Below are 24,564 nucleotides of genomic sequence, written 5' to 3' on the forward strand. Positions count from 1 at the left end.
TTTTTCCTCTCTCTCTATTTCACCCTGTGTGTTGGTCAGCAGGGAACATCTGGCTATCCTGTTTTGCCAGTAATGACAGAACAGCATGAGGATTTAACACACACATATGATGTTTTACAGACCGTAACCATAAACAGAAGTGGCTGCTGCCCTCCAGCCATTAGAGACTACCACTGCTGAGTCTATTAACACTGAGAGGAATTTACTGTAGCAGACAGAAAACTGAGAAGAGAGGGAGAACAAGAGAGAGAGCACAAGAGAGAGGGAGAGAGAGGAGAGACAGCGAGAGAGTGAGAGAGCGTGAGAGAGCGAGACAAAGTGAGAGCAATAGTGAAAGAGTGAGAGCGAGAGAGCAAGAGCGAGACAGAGACAGTGAGAGCAATAGAGAGTGAGAGAGCGAGAGAGAACATGAGAGCGAGCGAGAGAGAGAAAGGGCAACATTGTAATGTCAGTTTTTACAACACGAGAACTTTCTAGGAAAGTTTTTGAGCTTCTTACCACCTCCGTTGCCGTTCTTTAGCTGTTTAAATAAATTTGCCCCCCCAAAAAAGTTGCTTACTGTTGAGCACATGGCTGACACTGAAGGGCAGTGTTGCTTAATTTTTTATTTTATTTTTTTCAATCAGAGGCTTTCAGCGAACTCATCAATGATCATGATCACTCAGCTTGGTCACTTCAGTGGATAATCACTTTAATGAAGACCAACCAAAAGAACGGGAACAGTGTGTGTGTGTGTGTGTGTGTTTGACAGAGACAGAGAGGTTAATAACTGCAGAGCTGGAGAGGCGAGTGAGGCTGCCTACTGTGCCAGCAGCCAGCAGGCATTTCCTCTAGCCAGCCAAGCATGCATGAGATCAAAGTGTGTGTGGGACCGTGTGTCTATGAGGGTCTATTGACTGGGTGCCATTGGAGTCTTGTAGCAAACACATGCAGAAACAATTACGGAAAAGATGGATGAAAGGTGGGGACAGAGACAGAGGGAGAGGGAGAGCAGACAAAGAGGCTGCTAGACAAAGAGTGGGTTTCGCAACTGACTTGGAAAAGAGGGATGCCTGGGCACAGTTTCAAAACGCAAAATGCACATTTCCACGACGAATATGTGAGCACAGGACTCATTTTACATAATGTGTGTGTGTGTGTCGAGTCCGACAATACGGCCCGTCTTGCTAATTTGTCGCATGTGTGTTTCCTTCCACTGATTGGACTCTAAACAGATAGAAGCACTCGGGAACCCCACTACTCATAGGCATCCACTTCCTTAAAGCTGGCTTTATTTCAAGCTATGGAGAGGGACTTTTTCCTCGGCAACATAACCAACAAGTCGAGCTGGTTAAAGGTTGCTCATCACACAGAAGCACCGTACAAGACAGAAGTAACATGTGAGCGGATTCGCAGCACAGCAAATAAAACAGAAGACATAGGCCTAGTGTGGTATTATAAAACCGCTAATACATCGGCCTTCATCTGGTTTTAGTCTGAAGTCCTTTTTTAATGTCTCATCCTGTAACTTCTGGTATTTCCATGGTCGCCATGCTGCCGAGCCAAAGGCTGCTTGTTGATAATCGATCCGCTATCCCGTCTGGTGAAGAATGCCTCAGCCCTCCGTGTGCCGAGGTCAAATCCAACGGCTACCAGTCATGGCATATAATATGGCTCCCTGTGGTTGGATCCAGCCACTCTGTGAAACAGGAGCCACAGTTGTGCATGTGGCACACTGCCTCGGGGTAGCCATGACAGTGGGCTTGGCGGCAGAGGTCAGGGCAGGTGATTGGAGGAGAGCCAAGAGGGCAGCCGCTGAACCAGTGCAGCTTGAAACACAACCTACAGACAGTGTTTCAAAGGAGAGCAGATCATAACAGAGCACGACTGTTCAACAAATTTACCTTCCTGCAATTTACTACACAACTACAAGACTACTGACGTGTTTTTCTTTTTAAACCCAATACCTTTGGTCTGGTGTGATTGGCAGCCATATTTCCCTCTCTTTCTGAGTAGCTGTCATCATAGTATCGCCGTTATTAGTCGTCTTTTGCTCCCCCCGTTCCCTCACAAGTCGACCAATCAGAGCGTTGCTTTCTTCGGGGTCCAAAGTCATCCAGTCCTGCACGGCCCAGTGCTGGGGAAGGGAAGTTATTGGAGGGCAGGTACGTGTTATGCGCTTCAGCGCTTGGGTGTCAGACGACATGAGCTGCTGCTGTGTGTGGAAGTAGAAGCGGAGGTAGTGCGGTCCGTTGAAGAACCAGTTACAGCTGTCCTTGTCGTAGCCATCTATTTGAAAGCCAAACGCATCAAACCCACCCTGGTCCAAACCAAATGGGTCAAACCCATAGATGCTGTAGCCGTTGTCACCGAAGAGCTTTGACAGGATCGTGTCTATTTCGGTTTCTTTGTTTCTGTCACTTTCCTCCGCTCCCTCTCCGTCCCCCTCTCCGTCTTCTCTTGCCGTCTCTCGCTCAAACATCCCGTTCAAGTGCATCCCAAACCAAGTGACGTTGAAACGGTTGAACCCGTAACGGTTGAAACCGGACATGTCATATCCGTCTCTGTCTATGAAATCGCGATTAAAACCGTCCCTGTCGTAGCCCCACTTGTCCCAGCCACTACAGTCATAGCCATCACGGTCGTAGCCATCATGGTCGTACCCATGTGAGTCGAAACCACCGCTGTCAACGACACTGCCACCTAAACTACCGTGGTATGAATTTTGCTTATTGGAACCATTTTTGCCTTGTGTAAAGTTGTTGCTCATATAGGCACTCCCCTGTGGGCGTGCCCGAAGTGATGTAATATTGCAAGGCGCACCGATGGTTATGGGCACATACACCACACAAAGCTGGTCCTGCAATGACATTACATCATCGGGGGTGACGTCAAATGGCTTCATCTTCACGTATCTCTCTTTGGCCGGGTAGTAGACGTCCCCCTGGGCGTGGCTGTCTCTAGGCGTTTCCCTGTCTTTTAAAATGTACCTTACTGTGTCTACGTGCTGATGCTTCTCCTGCCACTGAGTCCAGAGCTTGTCCATAAACGCTATGTGTGAGAGGTAGAGAGGGTCGTAAGCAGCAAGAGGAGTGGCCATGTGGCCACCCACCCACAGCCTGAAAAGCCCAGAGAAGGCCCGCAGGGATTGGGAGAACAGCTGGAAGTCTCCCTGGTTCACAATCATCTGGACGGTCACCGCATCCGGCAGCCAGACCTGAGGGGAATCATTGAAAACAGTCAAAGAGAGGCTTAACATCGGTAACAGCGATACAGTCCAAAATGAGATCAGCTAAAATGTTGTGATCTCTGCATACAGATTTACTCGGTGTAATACAGGCTGTTGAATGAATATAAATCAGTCAAACCGAGGAGTTGAAGCGCCGTCTGAGACAAGGGGACCAATGGGAGTGGGGGGTCCCACCCTGGAAGGGATTGTGGGGGACACAGCCCAAACCTGGCTCACCATCTCCCCCAAATAGCCCGGCCTGCCAGGCAGCTGAGGAGTGCATCGCCCCAGAGTCCACTGTCCACTCGAAATAAGGAACCGCAATTTGGCATGACGACAATGACCGTAGCTCTCGCTCCACTAGCTGCAGGAAGTAGCGGTGCCAGGGGAGAAAGTAGGCATCGCCCCCTGCCTGTGGGGAGAACTCAGCTCTCAGCTGGGCGAAGCCCTCCCACATAGCTGCCCAGAGATATGCGGACACACACATACATACGTACACACAAAGACATACAGAGATAGACTCACAAACAAACACAACCATGCAAGCACACATACACGCAAAAAAGTAAATGCACAATCAAAAATGCAAAGATAAACATTGGAAATTTGAAAATTGTGACGAAACAAAACAAAGCATTTGTAACACTGAAAATGACAGTTGTACCTTGCTTGGATTGGAGCTTTCTGATTGCCCGTTGGTACAGTTTCCTCTCTCTCAGCGTGAGGTCTCTAATCTCTTTACGCTGGGTCAGGTGTGTGCAAACACACTCAACCTTGCCGCCATGTGTACATACACACTTTTCACAGCCTCGCTTGAGCCTCTCCCCCTGTCTCCTGTGGCTGCGTTGAGAGACACAGCCGCAGCCGCAGCCTTCGCCACAGCTCGTGTTAGAGCACTTGGTGCCTGGGGAGAAGCTAATTACCTCCGCTCCGTCTGGGACATCCTTCACCAGAGCCTGGCACTGGGTTTGGGACATGTATTCACAGGTATAAGTGAAATGCAGATCCTTGCGGGAGTCTACCTGTGCACCATCGCTGTCTCTCGCATCTTCCAGCTGAGTGAGGTTAAAATCTACGTCGTTGTCCCACCCGTCATATGTCAAGTCATGTCCCCCAGGTGTTCTGTCCACATATGGTATGTTGTATCCATGTATACTGTTGTTCCCGTGGGCAATAGGAAGGCCCTTGTTTGATTTGCGGAAGCAGCAGGCCCCCAGTTCACACTGGTCCCTGCAGGCATTGAAGGAAAGGAAGTTGTTGTTGCCGTTTCCAGTGCAGTAGAGGAATTCCTCACAGAGGCCAGAGGTGGGATTAAAGGCCCAGCGGCGTTGAATTTTCCGCCCACCCTGACACTTTTTCTCTGGCTTGGGCTCCCAACACGCCTAGAGGTGGGGAGGGGGGAGAAAGAGGGGCCTCTTACCCAGCCTGCTCTCCCATTTCACAGCTGAAAGTGACGGGGGTGCAAAAAGACAGGCAGCGTTGCTCATGGACAATCCTCACAAGGGAAAGAAGCATAGCTCCGCACTGCTATTGGGCTGGCCCAATACAGCAGGCTAAAACTACCTCTAAGTAAAACGGGAAGGACAAGAGGCAGCCACAATTCACATCAGCTAGGAACTAGCTAACTAGCTAGGAAGCCACTACTGGCTAGCACAGAGCAACTATCCTTAGAACACAAAGCAAAGCACTGAGGCAAACAAAAACACACGAAGAAGAGCACTACGCTTCGTGTCGATCTAAATACAGTGACACAACACTTAGATGTGGGGGCTGGGGGGTTCCCCACATCTGACCCACCTCAAGCATTTCAAATGGTCTGGAGACCTGTCAGGTTACCAAACATATAATCAGCAATAACCTCAAAACCAAAACATGACATACCAACCTACAACTACACAATGCAAAAACATACTCACACGTACAGTGCATCTGGAAAGTATTCACACCCCTTCACTTTCCCCACATTTTGTTATGTTACAGCCTTATTCCAAAATGGATTAAATTCCTTTTTTTTCTCATCAATCTACACACAATACCCCATAATGACAAAGTGAAAAAAGGTTTTGTAGAAATTTTTGCAAATTTATTAAAAATAAAAAACTGAAATATTGCATGTACATAAGTATTCACACCCTTTGCTATGACACTCAAAATTGAGCTCAGGTTCATCCTGTTTCCACTGATCATCCTTGTTTCTACATCTTGATTGGAGTCCACCCGTAGTAAATTCAATTGATTGGACATGATTTGGAAAGGCACACACCTGTCTATATAATGTCCCACTGTTGACAGTACATGTCAGAGCAGAAACCAAGCCATGAAGTCAAAGGAATTGTCTGTGGCCCTCCAAGACAGGATTGTATCGAGGCACAGATCTGAGGAAGGGTACAAAAAAAATTCTACCGCTTTGAAGGTCCCGAAGAGCACAGTGGTCTTCATCATTCGTAAATGGAAGCAGTTTGGATCCACCGGGACTCTTCCTAGAGCTGGCCGCCCAGCCAAACTGAGCAATCGGGGGAGAAGGGCCTTGGTCAGGGAGGTGACCAAGAACCCGATGGTCACTCTGACAGAGCTCCAGCGTTCCTCTGTGGTGATGGGAGAACCTTCCAGAAGGACAACCATCTCTGCAGCACTCCAGCAATCAGGCCTTAATAGTAGAGTGGCCAGACGGAAGCCTCTGCTCAGTAAAAGGCACATGACAGCCCGCTTGGAGTTTGCCAGAAAGCACGTAAAGGACTCTCAGACCATGAGAAACAAGATTCTCTGGTCTGATGAAACCAAGATTGAACTCTTTGGCCTGAATGCCAAAGGTCACGTCTGGAGGAAACCAGGCACCTCTCATCACCTTGCTAATACCATCCCTACAGTGAAGCATGGTGGTGGCAGCAGCATCATGCTGTGGGGATGTTCTTCAGCGGCAGGAACTGGGAGACTAGTCAGGATCGAGGGAATGATGAATGGAGCAAAGTACAGAGAGATCCTTGATGAAAACCTGCTTCAGAGCGCTCAGGACCTCAGAGTGGGGCAAAGGTTTACCTTTCAACATGACAACGACCCTAAGCACACAGCCAAGACAACGAAGGAGTGGCTTCGGGACAAGTCTGTGAATATCCTTGAGTGGCTCAGCCAGAGCCCAGACTTGAACCCAAGTGAACATCTCTGGAAAGACCTGAAAATAGCTGTGTAGCGATGCTCCCCATCTAACCTTACAGAGCTTGAGAGGATCTGCAGAGAAGAATGGGAGAAATACCCAAATATAGGTGTGCCAAGCTTGTGGCTTCATACTCAAGAAGACTTGAGGCTGTAATCGCTGCCAAGCGTGCCTCAACCAAGTACTGAGTAAAGGGTGTGAATACTTATGTACACGCAATATTTCAGTTTTTTATTTTGAATAAATTTGCAAAAATTTCTACAAAACCTTTTTCGCTTTGTCATTATGGGGTATTGTATGTAGATTGATGAGAAAAAAAAGGAATTTAATCCATTTTGGAATAAGGCTGTAACATAACAAAATGTGGGGAAAGTGAAGGGGTGTGAATACTTTCCGGATGCACTGAATGCAAACACACAACCAAACGCTCACAACACACAATGAAAAGCTCAGACATAGACCTCTAAAGTGTTGTCACCATTTCCGGGCTCTCAGACTACATCTGGATCCACTGGTGTAAAAGAATGGGCTTTTTGGATCCTATTTGCCAGTCATTGTGCTTTTAAAATATATTGGGTAATATACGTAGAAATGAGCATACAACAAGGTTATTACATATTTTAACACGATAGGGAATTTTCAGGGGTGCAAAAAAAATTTTTTTTTCTTTTTTTTTTTCTTTCATTTTTTTCCTCCCAAAGTATCTGTGTCTCAGAAACAGTAAGACCAACAGTCACCAAGCTTGGCAGGTAGGCTTCAGATCTCATCCACTACTCAGGCAAAAATAAAATAAAAACAAAAACGCAACAGCAACAATCGGCCAGATGGTGGTATAATAAACAGATTTACAGTTTTGTTTATAACTTCTGAACCATATGGTCTAGAAGGAAAAAAAAAACTTTTTTCCAGATGTTCTTTGGGACCAGATACATACAGGCCATGATACAGGCCACAGCAATTTCTGTCTCACTACACTTTCCGCTGTTTCGATTAAAAAAAAAAAAACAACCCTATTTTTGCAAGTCCAAACCGTCACCAAATGTGGCATTTGTCATCTCTAAAATCTCATGACCAAAACTTGTACAGAGAATTTTGGAATTGGAATTTTCTTAACTGTAGGCTATTAAAATCCAGGGTCTGGCACTTATTTCACATGTTGAGCCACAACTCATGATTGAAAATTCCAACTCATTAAACATCACATATGGACTTGAAATTAGCATCCAAAATGTAGGCTATCTTGGCCTATAAGGGGTGCTACAGTGGAAAAATGTTTATAACTCATCAACAGTTTGACAGATTGTAGTCAAATCTGGAATGTTTTAGGGGGCGTCTGGATGGCATGACGGTCTATTCCGTTGCCTACCAACACGGGGATCACCGGTTCGAATACCCGCATTAACTCCAGCTTAGTCAGGCATCCCTACCCAGATAGCATCCGGATGTGGGCCACTTCATGCAATGATGCAGCACTGATGGCCTTCTTCTGGCACCGATGGCCTTCTTCTGGCACTGACAAAATGGATGTGAGCCTGAAGTGGTCCACATGCGTAATAGCAAATATAGTCCAAATCAAATGTGGACCTTTTTTTGGCGAAGATGCGGTGCTCTCGGCAACATGTAATCTGGATGTGACCCTGAAGTGGCCCGTGTGGTATATAGTGAATATGGCCCAAATATCACAAAACAAATATGGGCCACCTCTGGCAAATATGTGGCACATGTGGCATTGCTATGGCTTGGTTCTGGCCCTGATCTGGCAAACAGGACCAGCCCGCCCAAGTGCCATCATTCCACATGATACATGGGCCGGATGAAAGTGTCGTGTGTGGGACGGGTCCGGGCCACAGCAATTTTGCTATCTGGGTGTGTATCTTGAGTTATACATCTGGGTACAGACACAACTGGCCACGTCTGCAGGTGGGAAGCCAGTTGTGGGTATGTATCCTGGTTGCTGCACTAGCGCCTCCTCTGGTCAGTCGGGGCACCTAATTGGGGGGGAGGGGGAACTGGGGGGAATAGCGTGATCCTCCCACGCACTACGTCCCCCTGGTGAAACTCCTCACTGTCAGGTGAAAAGAAGTGGCTGGCGACTCCACATGTATCGGAGGAGGCATGTGGTAGTCTGCGGCCTTCCCCAGATCAGCAGAGGGGATGGAACAGTGACCGGGACAGCTCGGAAAATAGGGTAATTGGCCAAGCACAACTGGGGAGAAAAAAGGGGAAAAATACAAAAAAAAATTGGAATGTTCTGTCTTGGACAAATGCCACAACAGAATCCACAAGGTCAGCCTGACTGATGGAAAACATGGCCAATGACATTTCAACAGCCCTTTCATGCTCCCGAGTATACCCAATCCTCTTGAAACTTGATATCTATCCATCCATCCATCCATCCATCCATCCATCCATTATCCAAGCCGCTTATCCCAGTCAGGGTCGTGGAATGCTGGAGCCTATCCCAGCAGTCACTGGGCGGCAGGCGGGGAGACACCCTGGACAGGCCGCCAGGCCATCACAGGGCACTAGCGACAATTTAGTTCAGCCGATTCACCTGACCTACATGCCTTTGGACTGTGGGAAAACCGGAGCAATCGGAGGAAACCCACGCAAACGCCACACAGAGGACGACCTGGGATGACCCCTAAGGTTGAACTACTCCGGGGTTCGAACCCAGGACCTTCTTACTGTGAGGCGACCGCACTAACCACAGCACCACCATGCCACCTCTTGACATCTGTTGTATTTATATCAATACTAAGTCTCTCCTACAGGTATGATGATATCAGAGACCAAAAATGCCACAGGCGTCATATACTGGCACACAGATCCACATCACGTACACACCCCACTGGTCACCAGGTGCTTGGACCCCGCCAATTACCACTAGCGGCTATAGTTAAGAATGATCTTACTAATGACCGTGGTGCAGATGTTGCATCAACCAGGCTACGAGAACGCAATTTTGTCTAATCTGCCTTTGTCAGCACTATCATCAGGTGCAAATACAGTTTATGCTACGTTCACAATTGCAAGTGGTTTCTTAACGCAGCTCTAAAATCAACCCAAATCCATCTTGACCTATTTAGAAATGCATAAAAGCAGAGGACAGCAGTCCTCAAAAGTGAAAAGTCAATATTACAGTTGGACACAGTTAAAGGCAATTATTTTACACCCCAATTGTGTTTTTACATTGGACTGAAACAGGGTTGGATCTGGAATCCCTTATTTGAGCATAAAATTTGCATCACGCTTTAGAGGTCTATTAGACATTGCTTTATGGGCAGTGTAGCACCAAAGCCTCTTCTAAGAATTCTCTAATAGTCTACCTATGTAGTCTATTCTACTTTTCTAGTCTGTCATCGAGGTACCTTTCTCAGCTGTCTGTGACACACTGGTCCCTTAGTGTTGGGGGGACAGGAGCAGCGAAACCCCGCAGGGTCAGATGTCAGGACGAAACATACACCTCCATTATGACAGGGGGTAGACAGACAGGGGTCTGGGAGAGGGGCGGCCATCTGCAAACTAGCTACTTAACATACAGGTTGTTGTGCATATTAGTGTTTGCTTGTTAGGAGTGTATTTACGATCTGTGTGTTTGGGTGTGACAGGAAAAGAGAGAATGAAGAGAGTTATAAAGAAGGATCAAGAGAGAGAAGAGAGAAAGGGCAGACAAAAAGAAAAGCTGAGATGAGCTCACCTGTAACAGGAGCCTCGCATGTGACCTTCCCTGATGTGCAGGTGCAAATGGTATTCAGGTGAGTCTGCCAGTGCTGGCCGTCCTCGACTTCACGCCCCTCCCAAACACAGTGTCGCCTTACACACTCACAGCCCTCCAAGTGCTGCACACGTGACTGTAGGTCTGCATTCTATACAGAAAACCCCAACGTCATATCGTATCATATCATATCATATCATTTCATATCACATCTTGTCATATCATGTCATATCATATATCATATCATATCATTTCATATCACATCTTGTCATATCATGTCATATCATATATCATATCATATCATATCATGTCATATATCATATCTTGTCATATCATACGTATCATATCATATATTATACGTATCATATCATATATCATATCATATATAATTTCATATCACATCATACGTATCATATCATATCATATATCATCATATCATATATAATTTCATATCACATCATACGTATCATATCATATATCATATCATATATCATCATATCATATATCATCATATCATATTATATCACATCATATCATATCATCACATCACGTCACGTCACATCATATCATATATCACATCACATCACATCACATCATATCACGTCAGGTCATGTCATGTCATGTCATATCATATCATATCATATCATATCATATCATATCATATCATAGTTGTGACAGGGCATGGTTCGGGCATTGGTTTGTAAAGGAGTATCAGAGGTAGTTCATTTTGGCCAATGATGAACTCCTTTGACCAGAAAACCTCTCTTACATGTCTTGTGTATTTGAACCGGGGGGGGGGGGGGGGGCTATGTACTGTGTCACTCTGAATATATGCGGGTATACGTATGTGATGATTAGACACAAGTATGCACTGTTGTTTGAAGCACTGGTTAAAGAGAACAGTGAGTGGTCTTTACCTAGAAAGGGGATTTTTGATTGAGTGTGGTACCTATTATCTGACTGTTTGTTGATAATTAATTACACACGACGACCCTTGGACGCTCCTCTTTCAACGTGTCCTTCCTTAACCTGCCTAACCCAGTCATGTTATACCTCCAGTTGTTATGCCTTTGAGATCAGGAATCAGGAACACTGCCATTTCACACGAAACGAAACGAAATATCGTGTCCCCCCCCCCCAGCCCAAAGCAGTGCAACACAAAGACAAAAACACACCCCAAAACTACAAGAACACACATACTAATGTAAGCGGGTATTTTGTTGCCCGGTGCGGGATTCGATACGAGGTATACTGTACCACAAGGCGACATCGCTAACCGCTCGGCTAAAGGGTCAGACCCGTTAGCTAGGGGCTAACGTGTCTTATTAGTAGTTTACACTAACACATATATCGAAGCTAATAAATAAACAAATAAACAAACAAGTAAACAAATACCTAAATAATCGGGATGACTGTCGGTCTGCATGGGCTAGCAGTTAGCTTAGCCTGCCCCGCTTCTGCGTCCTGTCAGACCGCCCTCGGTGTTACCTCCCTCGGTCGCAGCTCCAGGCAGGGGCCGTGGTCCCCGGGCCTAAGAGAAGCGGCGCACCAAGCTCTCCCCGCCCATCCGGCGCCAGCTCTCCCCGCCATCAAACGGAGACAAAACTCAAACGCAGACATGGACAAAGACACTGCACGGGCGGCACTGGGCGAGGCCGCGGCGAACGTGAACTCGCGCCGCCATCTTTCCACACCGGAATCGGAAAATCCGCGTGCGCGCAGGAGGGGTTCGTTCCTGCTAAACGCGATACCAGCTAATTTCAATAATTAGCTTTCCCTGTTGTTAAATGTGAGCCAGTTACCGGAGTCCTCTTGGATATTTATCTCACTGCAGTATCCTCTGTTTTTGTGTGATCTTGTTGTAAACTACTAATACCACCACCAACCGAAACCCTCACGTGAAAGACAGAAAAAACCCCGCCTTCAGAACAAAGTGGCGGCATGTGTCTGCACATGCGCAGACACTGGACAGTATGTGGAAATTAAACTGCATATTTTTTTCTAATTACTTTTAATTAAGTGAAATTAACTTGTTTTAAGCGAGGGCAGTGCGTTCTGAAATTAATTGAAAAAAATTAGTAGTGTAAACTACTAATAAGACACGTTAGCCTCTAGCTAACGGGTCTGACCCTTTAGCCCCTAGCTAACGGGTCTGACCCTTTAGCCGAGCGATCAGCGACGTCGCCTTGGGGTGCAGTACACCCCGTATCGAATCCCGCACCGGGCAAGTACATAACCGGTTACATTGTGTTCTCATTAATTCATTTGAGGTAACATTTCATAGCCAAAGTTCTCTTCCAACGCCGAAAACGGCAAGAGGTGACAACGACTGAAGTACCAAGATGTCATCTTCCATTTATGCAAGGGAGCGTCTGGGGATGACTTGCCAACGGGAATGGATTGGAAATCCCAGGATTCATTGCAAGAATGACGCTATGACAGACGAAGCGGTCCCGGGGCACAAGTGTGCATTTTTAATCGTCTTGATTTTTTATTTCGCTCTTGAAATTTGAAGTGTGCGATCTTCACATTTTATCAACCTACTGTAAACTACTAATAAGACCCTTTCGCCGAGCGGTTAGTGATGTCGCCTTGTGGTGCAGTACACCCCGTATCGAATCCCGCACCGGGCAAGAAAGTAACCGGTTACACTACTTTACTAACGATCATCTGTAGCCTTTTGGGTGTGCATGCTTTAGTCAGTGTTTCTCAACCCAGTCCTCAAGGACCCCCTATCCTGCAGATTTTCATTGTAACCCTGCATAGGTAGCCCTGCCTGTACTTACTCAACCAGACATCTCATAGCACTTAATTATGCAAGGTGTGCAAACTCAGACATTCATTGCTGATTGGTCGAATAACTACAAACAGGTACCTATTCAGGATTGCAAAGAAAATCTGCAGGATAGGGGGTCCTTGACGACTGGGTTGAGAAACACTGCTTTAGATCTTTATTTAGTTCTCTCTCTTAAACATCCATCCACCCACTATCCAAGCTGCTTATCCTGCTCTCAGGGTCACGGGGATGCTGGAGCCTATCCCAGCAGTCACTGGGGCGGCAGGTGGGGGGACACCCTGGACAGGCCGCCAGGCCGTCACAGATTACAGTCGTATTAAAACAAAAATAAAACAAGCCAACAGCATCATGTTGTCCCACACCCATGATGCACTGCACTCTTTGGGCCTTTGTTAGACCCCCAGCTTGTGGAAGACAAGTAGTTCTACAGTGTGATGAACAAACAAATTAACCACCAGGCAGAAGACAGGATCCACAGCCCCCCCCCCCGCCCCCTTTCAGATTTCATCAGGGTGGGCACAAAAAGATTAGTCCTTGGTCCAAAAAATAAATATTTGGCAGACTGGATTTTCTGTGTTTTACAGCCAATTAATAACAAAATTCAGCTTATAAACCGGTTCAAAATGGACGTATTCTATGGAGGTGGGTTTGTTTCAAAACATAATAAATGTAGAGAAACAAATAAATGCAGTATGTCATGCAGTGTAATATATTTCAGGATTAGTTGGATACCTGGGCTTTGACCATGTCTAGCATACGAGCCAGTGCCTCCAGCTTCTCCTCCATCGCCCTCATCCTCTTGTCATCTGGGGTCTGTGAATCCGACTTTACCCCCTGAGGAGACCCCGGAGGCCCCAGGACCACGCCTCTCTGGACCCCCTGCGGATAAGGGCTGGTTTGGTCCCTTGGCTGGTGGGGGGGTTGGGATTTACCGCTGGAAGCATCCTGCTGGAACACTTCATGGCTGTCATCCAAGAAATCTGGGCTTGGGTTGTGTACAAAACGTGACGGAGGCAGAGTATCTAGACAAGAAGAGAGAAAACTGGCAGTCGGCGGGAGGGGATAAGAGGGTAAGCTTGACAAAGCCTGTTCAATAAACAAACATCCTGATGGACACTGTAAAAAAAACTTAACTAAGGAAAAAAAACCAAATAATCTTTTGGGGCTGTTTCCATCAGAGAGCCAAAAGATTTGATCTCAGAAAAACATACCGTTGTGTGCACATATCAGCCAGGGTAGGCTAACTCCACGACTATAGTCTACAGCATAAGAATGTGAGAGGTGCCAAAGGTCATTATTTTAGGACGGATGTGCAAATTGAAGGGTTTTTTTTCAGTAACATTTTATTTGTCTTCATGCATTTCATTTCATGCACTTGCGTACATGAAATGAAATGAAATGCCGTAATTTTTCGATGCCTTACGCAGAAAATCCCGGCAGGAAAGCGTTCCCAGACGGTGGCAGAAACGGAATTCCACGGCTTGTCATATTGTGGCGCCCGGACAACTCTGAAAAACGATGCGGACGAGTGCACTGCGGGTGGTCAGCGAGTGAAGGCAAACACGGGAACGAGGTGGGGAGGAGGGTGAGACGAGGACCGAAAAGTCCCTAACAACTGTAGCCTCCGGCACGCAGCGCAGCCGGAAATCCCCACAGCACGCTGCCGGAGACGCACACACAGGCGCTTACATGCAAACACTTACATGCATAAGCATGGACACATACACACACATACAAACCGGTGTGCAGAACAAGCACAACACAGGTTAACAACTACATCCTATCTGCATAGATTTAGGCCCTCAGCATGGAGAAATACCAAAAAGCTTGCAGGCCAAAGAACTTTTGTCCTTTTTTTGAATTAATTATGTTCTCTGGGTATGATATATATAATGCACAAAGCAGAAGCAGCTGGTTTTCTCTTCTTATTCGTTGGTTTTTTTTTCCCCTTTTGGTGTTGCACCTGTATGAAAACACGGCATACCTACCGACTATCGTTCATATGACCTTCAGAGAGAAGACTTATTTACACTCAGCCCGTGCTCGTACCTGTAATGTTGGCACAGCTCCACGGACGACTCACATATGCTTTCATGGAGATCTCTGCCGTCTTCACAAACCCCTACAACCGATAAAGAAACACAAGTCCACACATCACTAATGCCCCTTTTCCACTGCATGGTACCGGCTCAACTCGACTCTACTCGACTCGCTTGACTTTTTGGAGATTTTGTTTTCCAGTGCAGATAGTATCCCCTCATGATCATTCGAGGGTGTGTTGACTAGTTTTTTTTTAAAGATTTTAATTTATATTTAAATAAATATACATGTATTTATATTTTATTTATTTATTTATAGAGGTATTTTCATGTCACCTTTTAGTATGGGCTCAGCTCACTTGGAACCTCAACGGAGGTGGCACCAAAAAAGGTACCTGGTACCAGGTACTATCCCTAACTTTTGCCCAATGGAGAACCAAAAAAGCGGGTGGAGCTGAGCTGAGTCGAGCCGGTACCATGCAGTGGACAAGGGGCATAAGATAGAAAGAAAGCCACTTTATTTTGCCATTGTATTCTTACAATGAATTTGTTTTCTGCTTTTAACCCATCCTATTGTACAGGAGCAGTGGGACGCTGCAGCGCCCAGGGACCACCTCCCAGTTCTTCTTCCCATTGCCTTGCTCAGGGGCACAGGCAGGAGTATGAACCCTAACATGCATGTCTTTTGATGGTGGGAGGAAACCCACGCAGACATGGGGAGAACATACAAACTCCACACAGAAAGGACGTGGGGGGTTTGAACCCAGGACCTTCTTGCTGTGGGGCGACAGTGCCGTGCCGCCTCCAGCATGGTATTTATCTTACCGTTATCGACATTGTAAGAGGTTTTCAGCGTAAAAATTTAAGAGGCACACTGAGACCATGAAAATAAGAACATTTAATGAACGTGTCACTGAATACCATGTATACCACGCTCTCCAATTGTGCTAAAGTGTGAACTGTAACGTTCCCCCTCCTCTTCAGGTGAAGAGCTGTGAGAAAATGATGGGTGATTTGCCCCTCTTCCATTTCAGGCACAGGTTTTCAGCAAAAAAAAATTGAACAACTTTTCAGTTACGTGTGAGTTTAACCTGATTTTTTTTCCGTCAAATGTGGTAAATGTGATAAACCTACCCACCGGAATCCAATGAGTACAATTAGCACAAATAAAGATTACTGAAACGAAGAAAACATTCCAGACAGCGGTCAGAGACAATGACCCTTATCAACACGAGAAATATACTGGACCCTTTTGTCTAAAATGGCAGTTATGGGCAGCACAATGGCCCAGTGGTTAGCACTGTTGCCTCGCGGCAAGAAGGTCCTGGGTTCGAACCCCACGCCATCCCAGGTCAGCCAGTCAGCCAATTCTATTTGTATAGCCCAGTATCACAAATTAAAAATGTGCCTCAAGGGGCTTTACAGCAACACAACATCCTGTCCTTAGACCCTCGCATCGGCTAAGGAACAACTCCCTAAAAAACACTAAAAAAACAGGTCCTTTCTGTGTGGAGTTTGCACGCTCTCCCCGTGTCTGACATGACACAAAAGACTTGTATGCTAGGGTTAATAATGTTGGGGTTGATACTGTCTGTATCCCTGAGCAAGGCATGGCTAAGAGAACTGGAGTTGGCCCTTGGGCGCCGCACATCGGCTGCCCACTGCTCCTAGCTACATGGCTAGGATGGGTGAAATGCAGAGGATGAATTTATCCATGGGGACTAATACACAGCGTAACTTCTTCTTCTTCTTCTTATGCTTAATGTGTTACTGGTATCAGTATACCTTGTCGGTGAAGGTGAGTGCACAGTATTTGTGTGAAACTCACCACAAACTTGCTGTCGGTGTCTCCCGGTATGCTGGCCAGCGTGACAACCAGGTCTTGAGGCAGCGCCAGACTAATCCTTTCTTCTCGTTTTCTTTCCAGGACCACAGCCTCACGGCAGTCTATAAACACAGCCAGTCTACTGGGCTCCAGACCAAGTGCCAGCTGAACCCAGTTTGCACCAGAGAAGGGGTTTCCCCCCGGCAAGTATACGCTACCGAGACCCCGAGCGCCTGGCCCAGCCTGGTAGTCCAAACGCAGCGTGTTACTGACAGTGGAGGAGAAGATCTGGAAAATCGTGGAGGACTTAGAGGAGAGAGACAGCAGGGTCGCTCTCGAGTCCGGTGCCTGACGCCCAACCAGGTGTACTCCCATGCTACCTTGCAGGGTGGAGAAGAGGAAGTGGGAGTATTCTCGAGGCAGGGTCAGGTGAGGTGCCTTGGAACGGAGTTTATATACGGAAGTCCCAGATGTCTCGCCCTGCAATCTGGACACACCTTTTATTGGGTGGGACATGTTTAGCGCAGCCAGAAGGTCAATCACTAGGGGACAGATAAAACACAAATCAGAGAATATACGACACACACACACACACACACACACATCCATGACCATTCATCCATATGTGTTTGGATAAATGTACTGGGTCATCCATCCATTATCCGAACCGCTTATCCTGCTTTCAGGGTCGCGGGGATGCTGGAGCCTATCCCAGCAGTCATTGGGCGGCAGGCGGTGAGACACCCTGCACAGGCCGCCAGGCCATCACACACGCGCACACACACACACACACACACACACACACACACACACACACACACACACACACACACACACACACACACTCATACCTAAGGGCAATTTGGTTCAGCCGATTCACCTGACCTACATGTGTTTGGACCGTGGGAGGAAACTGGAGCCCCCAGAGGAAACCCACGCAGACACGGGGAGAACATGCAAACTCCACACAGAGGACGACCCCGGATGACCCCCCGGGGTTGGACCACCCCGGGCCTCGAACCCAGGACCTTGTTGCTGCGAGGCGACCGCGCCGCATACTGGGTCATACCCCCCATCCAATGTTCAAGAGGGTGATTTCTGTGTCACGGTGAGTTCGAGTCTGTGCGAGAGTGGACCAGAATGAAGCCATTCATTAGGGCCTTCACACATGAGCGCCTCAGTGAGCTCAGACAGGACACCGGGGCATTACACAACACCTCTCGGCCATCATGATAGGTCTGACCCGTCTGCACGTTAGTGCTACACAGGCTTTGTAAGAAACTCCCAGGTCTTAAAAAGAAAGAAAAGAAGAAGAAGAAGAAGAAGAGATGCCTCTTCACCGTTGGGCGCTGCAAAACGACACGGGGGGGACTATTTTCCTCATAACGTGGCAAACCTCAAGACGAGGAAAAGTTGGTCAGAAGGTGCAAAGGTAAAGGTTGCGCGCATTTCAACGAAAACCTGCAAAGCGATGGGAGATAAGCAAGGTCAGCATCGCCTGCGCGTGCGCAGCGCCTCTGAACAACGCGCCCCGCGCGCGCGCGCGCGTCTACCTACCGTTGTGGTGGCTCGGGGTAGGTTGACTCCGCACGGACAGCGGCGCGCTCCGGAGCGCGAGCAGACTCAGCTCCACGAGCAGCAGAGTCCCCAGTCCGCCGGTCCCCATTCTGCACACGCCGCAAAGGAAAACCTGCACACGCGCGCACACGCACACACGCACACACACACGCACACAACCCCTGTCTCGCTGCTGAACGAGGATCCTCGTTTACATCGTTTACAGACCCCTTTCGTTAAAATAATCATTAAAAAAAAGAGAAGGTCTCGTCCCGACCAACGCGCAACACGACTTCCCAAATGTTTCTATTCATTCCGAGAGGAGTTTTTTTTACCCCCCCCTCCTCTCTCTCTCTCTTCCCCTCCTCCCTCCCTCCCCTCCCCTCCCTCCCCCTGTCAGAGAGAAAACACGAAACATCTGGATACACGCGGGGTCACAAAGGGAGCGTCACTTCTTTGCGCGCGCGCGCGCGCACACATATTGGGAGGGGGGGCGGGCGCGCGCCGGCTTTCGCTCGTGCGGATGGATTTGAATGGTTTTCTCGTTTTTCGTGAGATACTCCCCCCTCCCCCCCGTAGTGGCCGGATCATGACGTTAATTATTATTATTATTAAAAAAAACAACAACAGGCGGACAGATACTTCAGGTGCGCGCGGCACTCTGCGCGTGCGTGGCTCGCTCCCTTTCGGCCCCTAATGGCTCTTTTGGATCCCCTGCTGTACCGAATCTTCCCTCGGTTTTCTTTTCTTCCCCTTGGGTCCCCTTTTTTTTGTTTGCATAAAAAAAAAACCCTCTGCTTCTCCACCCTTCAGTGTTCACAGTGGCGTTGATTCCTGAAGACCCTCGTGCGGTACTCAACTAAAACCTGGTCCGGAGCCTGGAGGGGAGCCATAATGGAGCGGCTCGGTGTGTCGTGCGTGAGTGTGTGCGTGAGTGTGTGTGTGTGTGTGTGTAACAGAGGGTGGTGGTGGTGGTGGTGGTGGTCATGTTTCACTGCATTTGAGACAGCCATGGTGTATGTCAATGCGCTCAGTCTTGTTTCCATAACTCCTCACCCCCCTCCCCCTCCTCCCCCCCCGCATGTCGCCTTATACAACTCAGCTTTGCTTGTCTTGTTTGTGTAATGTTCTCAGTGCACCCACATATATGTAGGATTGCTGTGACACGGTCTACGCACACACACGCACACACACACACACACACACACACACACACACTTCAATTTGGGGCACGTTTGGCTTGAAAATTTGAAAAAAAAAAAAATTCTTTAAAATCTGTTTTTTTCCCCCAAAAGCTCTGTTAAGTGGTGTGGAACAACTATCTTAATGTAGCTTTGATCGTCCTACAAAAGAAGTGTGACGTCATAATGCTTTTTTCAAAGTTGCAACATGTGACGTCATGACACGTGATGGTCATGACCGTTTTCACTGTTCGGAGAAAAAGGGGGCCAAGTCTTAGACTCGCTAAGCTAACTTGTTAGCTAGCATACAATGTACAATGGATATAGGTGAATAAAGTGAAGTTTCTTATTTCTGAGCTAAAATACTCAGCTAGTAACGTGTGTGGTAATGAGGCCTAATAACCATCCTGTCAGACCAGGACACATAAAGCTTATCATTACATTTGTGACATGAAAACCTCACGCTTCTGCCACGGCTGCTCACGCGCCTCTGGCACTTCTCGTTTCCATGGCAACCGCGTTACGTTATTGCTCTAAAATGTTGGGTGTGATGTAATGACAGATGCATGAGGGACAGCTGTGTTCAACTATAAAAATGTGCAAACTGCACATCCACACGAATTTGAAATGTGTCTTTTTAAACTATTATGAGAAAATGCAAAGCAATTAAGGAGTTAATCAATACGTTAATGAATTTGACCACTTTTATTACTTTATTATAGAGGGGGAAGTTAAAAGGTCTGGGTTGGGGACAAGCCCAAAGCAGTGAAATTCTGGCACATTTGAATTTTCAACATACTGATCAAGTATTAAAATGTCATCACCGAGACACAAGTATTTTTTTCACAGCTAACACAGCCTAACTCTAATAAATACAATAACTGGTTTTTTAAATGTGTGTGTTTTTTTAATCTACCCTGTGGATAGAAAAACTCTCTTAACTGAAGAATCACCCACATGTGCACATATCCACTGAACAAGAGATCTATGCATGCATGCTTTTTGTCAACATTGTGAGTTTGTTTGATGATAGGCAGTTCCACGTGTTTTGTTTAATGGCGGAGCCAGACAAAGTCCTTATCATCCTGATGCCCTGATGGAATGGTGTGTGATTGTACTGTTCCCTTTTGCAGAGACGCCAACAATTTTTTGGGGGGGGGCTTTATCCCCCCTTTAGAAAGTCAGTAACTATTTTTTGGGGGGGGCTTTATCCCCCCCCTTTACACAGTCAGTGATAATATCTCTAAGAGGGAGCCGAGCTCGACTCAAATCTGCAGCAGTTCACCAGGGAGAATGAGATGCCGTGACATCGCACATCTAAAGAACACCTGATTTTAGATCAGACTCTCCCAGCTCCCCCCCCCCCATGCCAAACCAATTGTTTTGCATGACTCATGCCTGCTACTCTGTAATAAGGACACTTCTCCCACAGTGTCGGGTATTCCCCCCCCCCCCACACACATTCCAAGTTCCTTGGGATAATGGGATATCATTGCTCCTCTAATGTAAGATGCAGACAGATAAGGGGGTTTAATGGAATTGCTCTTGGAAGTGTGTTGGAATAATCCAGGGAGCGGTTTTAATATAAATGCTAAACGAGGAGTGACGTGAAAGAGTTGTGGGGATTCCCCCTCATTAGTTTTGGGCTCCGCCACTGGGTTGTGGTGGAGAACGAGTCGGCCTCCCTGCTGCTTTTGACTCGCCATGCTTTATCTACGCATCTTGCTGGAACAATGCCGGAGGGACAGGATGCCATCGCACCCATTTGAACTAATTAGCCTCGATCCTAGTGTAAGCGGTTATTTTGTTGCCCGGTGCGGGATTCGATAGGAGGTGTACTGTACCACAAGGCGACGTCACTAACCGCTCGGCTACAGGGTCAGACCCGTTAGCTAGGGGGGCTAACGTGTCCTAATAGTAGTTTACACTAGTGAACTAGAAACACCAACTGCGCATTAGACGGAAACTGATTCATATGAGATAGAAGGAGACCTAAATTTAATTAAACTCCTTGAATTTAAATCAAACATTAGCCTTCACAGACACACCGGCACGCGACACGTTGACCGCGCGCATACACACGCACGTGCACGCACGCGCGCCAACGCGCGCGCGCGTGCACACATACACACAAATTAGGATGAATAACATAATTCTGTAGTCCAATTTGTGAACATAAAAAAAAAACAAAGTTGAAAACGTAAAAACTACGACGTTTATTCTAGGCCAAAGGGATGCTCTGTAACCAAAGTAAACCAACCAAACCGGAAACGGCAAGCCGCTTCCGGTGTGGGAAGATGGCGGCCTCGCCCAGAACCGTCCATGACGTGGCTTTGTCCACGTCTAAGTCTGTGGCTTCGTTTGATGGCTGGGAGAGCCTGGTCTGCTCGGTGCTGTGGGCCCAGGGACCACGGCCCTGCCCGGAGCTGTGCCCGAAGAGGAAACGCTGAAGGCGGTCTGAAAGGAGGCGGAAGCTGGGCGGGCTAAGCTAACTGCTAGCCCATGCAGACCGGCAGTTCCGACGGTCAACCTGGCTGCCGTTCCTTCTTATGTGTTAGTTTGGGTATGTGTGTTAGTTTAGACATATGTGTTATTTTGGATATGTGTATTAGTTTGGGTATATGTGTTTAGTTTGGGTATGTGTGTTTAGTTTGGATATGTGTTAGTTTGGGTATACGTGTTAGTTTGGGTATAGGTGTTAGTTTGGGTATAGGTGTTAGTTTGGATATGTGTGTTAGTTTGGGTGTAGGTGTTAGTTTGGGTATAGGTGTTAGTTTGGGTATAGGTGTTAGTTTGGGTATAGGTGTTAGTTTGGATATGTGTGTTAGTTTGGGTATACGTGTCTCTTGTAGTTTTTGGATGTGTCTTTGTGTTGCCCTGCTGTGGGCGGGGGGGGGGGGACGATATTTCGTTTCTGTTGTCAGAGTTGAATTGTGCAGCGATTCTGGCGTGCATACCCAGTGCTAGACCGCCACACAGTACCCGTATGTACTCATGAGGTTTGCCTGTGTTAATACAAAATTAAAGATTTACTTCTACAGTTAAGAGCACACATTTCATATATGTCAACAGTTTCATTTCATGGAAAATGATAAATAAAGTGTTCCTGATTCCTGAAAAACAAAAAACAAAACAATTGTATGTACGTCCCCTTATTAGCTGCCCTGATTTTTAAGCGTTCACTTGGGTCCCCAATCACCAGTGAGGACAGCATCTCTGCATTTGGTTGCAAATGCGATCTAATGGAAACAGGAAAATAACAACATTTTGTGCACCAAGGTGTTTTCTTCAGGAGAAAAAGTAAACTAAGACCTGTATTAACAGTGTGGTTGTGTCCTCAAGCACATCATCAGTCCCAGCTAGCCTCCGGATGTGGGCCACTTCAGGCAGTGATCCCGCATTGATGGCCTTCATCACAATTTCCTGAATGGACTGTTGTTGACTGTTTGTTTGTTTTTTGCTTTGTTCTCTCCGTTTTTGTATGTTTTTGGTGGTGTCGTTTTCTTTTGGATATGTTTTTGTTTTTGGTCTTTTGTGTTACACTGCTGTGGCCGGTGAGAAATGGAATTTTGTCTCTTTTGTGTATGAAAATATACGATTGAAATAATAATACATTCTTTCTGATTTCTGATTTCTTCTGGCCCTGACAAAATGGATGTGAGCCTGAAGTGGCCCACATGTATAATAGCAAATATGGCCCAAATATGCCAAATCAAACATGGGCCTTTTTTTGGCAAAGATGCGGTGCTCTGGGCAACATGTAATCTGGATGTGACCCTGAAGTGGCCCGTGTGGTAAATAGTGAATATGGCCCAAATATCACAAAACAAATATGGGCCACCTTTGGCAAATATGTGGCACATGCAGCATTGTTATGGCTTGGTTCTGGCCCTGATCTGAAAAATGGGAGCGGACCGCCCAAGTGCCATCATTCCGCATGGTATGTGGGCCGGATGAAAGTGTCAGTGTGGGACGGGTCCAGCCCACAGCAATTTTGCTATCTGGGTGTGGATAACATCTCTTCACAGTGCAAAGCGCTTTGCCCACAATGCAATCCCCAAGGGAGCTCTGTGCACAGCTCAGATCACCACATTAGCTCTTTTACATTATTACATGAAGATTGTTGTGATTGGAGCAAATAAAGCTACTCTGTGATTTAGTATGTGGAGTGAAATGTCACGACTGGTACTACTTTACCTAACATAAAACAGATTTTCATTTTGACTTTGACTTTATTCACATGCTGTTTTGTTTTAGTCCATTATGGTTCATAAGGGGCATCCTGTCCCTCCGCTTGGATGGCAGCAAATGTTGCTCCAAAACCTGTATGTACCTTTCAGCATTAATGGTGCCTTCACAGATGTGCAAGTTACCCATACCATACCGGGCGCGGCCAAACATCGGTACACAAAAGAGCCACTCATATCTATGGCTCTGTTAGCGACGGGCGTTGGTAAACATCGGATCACAAAGAGCCACGCATATCAATAGTTCTGACAACGACTCCTAGAGGATAAATTCTGAGTCTCATCAGCAGCCAGTCAGACTAGCTTGGTCTGAGTCTCATCAGCAGCCAGTCAGACTAGCTTGGTCTGAGTCTCATCAGCAGCCAGTCAGACTAGCTTGGTCTGAGTCTCATCAGCAGCCAGTCAGACTAGCTTGGTCTGAGTCTCATCAGCAGCCAGTCAGACTAGCTTGGTCTGAGTCTCATCAGCATCCAGTCAGACTAGCTTGGTCTGAGTCTCGTCAGCAGCCAGTCAGACTAGTTTGATCTGAGTCTCATCAGCAGCCAGTCAGACTAGCTTGGTCTAGTCAGAAAGGCACGAACTGAGGAAGCCTCTTGGATGAGAGGCGAAACGTCTTCACGGATATATACCAAGTCCAGTTGCACTTGATTCAACTCCTTTGGATAACCATGACCTGGATGAAGGAGAACATTCACAGACATACCCATACCATGGGCACTAACACACCCCCATACCGTCACAGATGCTGGCTTTTGAACTTTGCGCTGATAACAATCTGGATGGTCCTTTTCCTCTTTAGCCCGGAGGACACGACGTCCATGTGAAATGTGGACTCGTCAGA

General features: G+C 47.0%; 1 protein-coding gene across 1 annotated transcript in view; it reads right to left on the minus strand.

The window, feature by feature from the left end:
* kcp (kielin cysteine rich BMP regulator) overlaps window positions 1–18,404 on the minus strand; it is a 39,917-nt gene extending 21,513 nt beyond the window's left edge. The window contains exons 1-6 of the mRNA XM_056282494.1: window positions 18,296–18,404; window positions 16,742–17,280; window positions 14,924–14,996; window positions 13,607–13,896; window positions 10,067–10,228; window positions 6,201–6,213 (exon numbers count right to left, since the gene is read on the minus strand). Of these exons, the coding sequence (XP_056138469.1) occupies window positions 6,201–6,213; window positions 10,067–10,228; window positions 13,607–13,896; window positions 14,924–14,996; window positions 16,742–17,280; window positions 18,296–18,404 (1,186 nt within the window). The remainder of the gene's footprint in view (window positions 1–6,200; window positions 6,214–10,066; window positions 10,229–13,606; window positions 13,897–14,923; window positions 14,997–16,741; window positions 17,281–18,295) is intronic.
* Window positions 18,405–24,564: the final 6,160 nt, after the last annotated feature.

The sequence above is a fragment of the Lampris incognitus genome, chromosome 6, assembly GCF_029633865.1.
Source record: "Lampris incognitus isolate fLamInc1 chromosome 6, fLamInc1.hap2, whole genome shotgun sequence".
Classification (NCBI taxonomy): domain Eukaryota; kingdom Metazoa; phylum Chordata; class Actinopteri; order Lampriformes; family Lampridae; genus Lampris; species Lampris incognitus.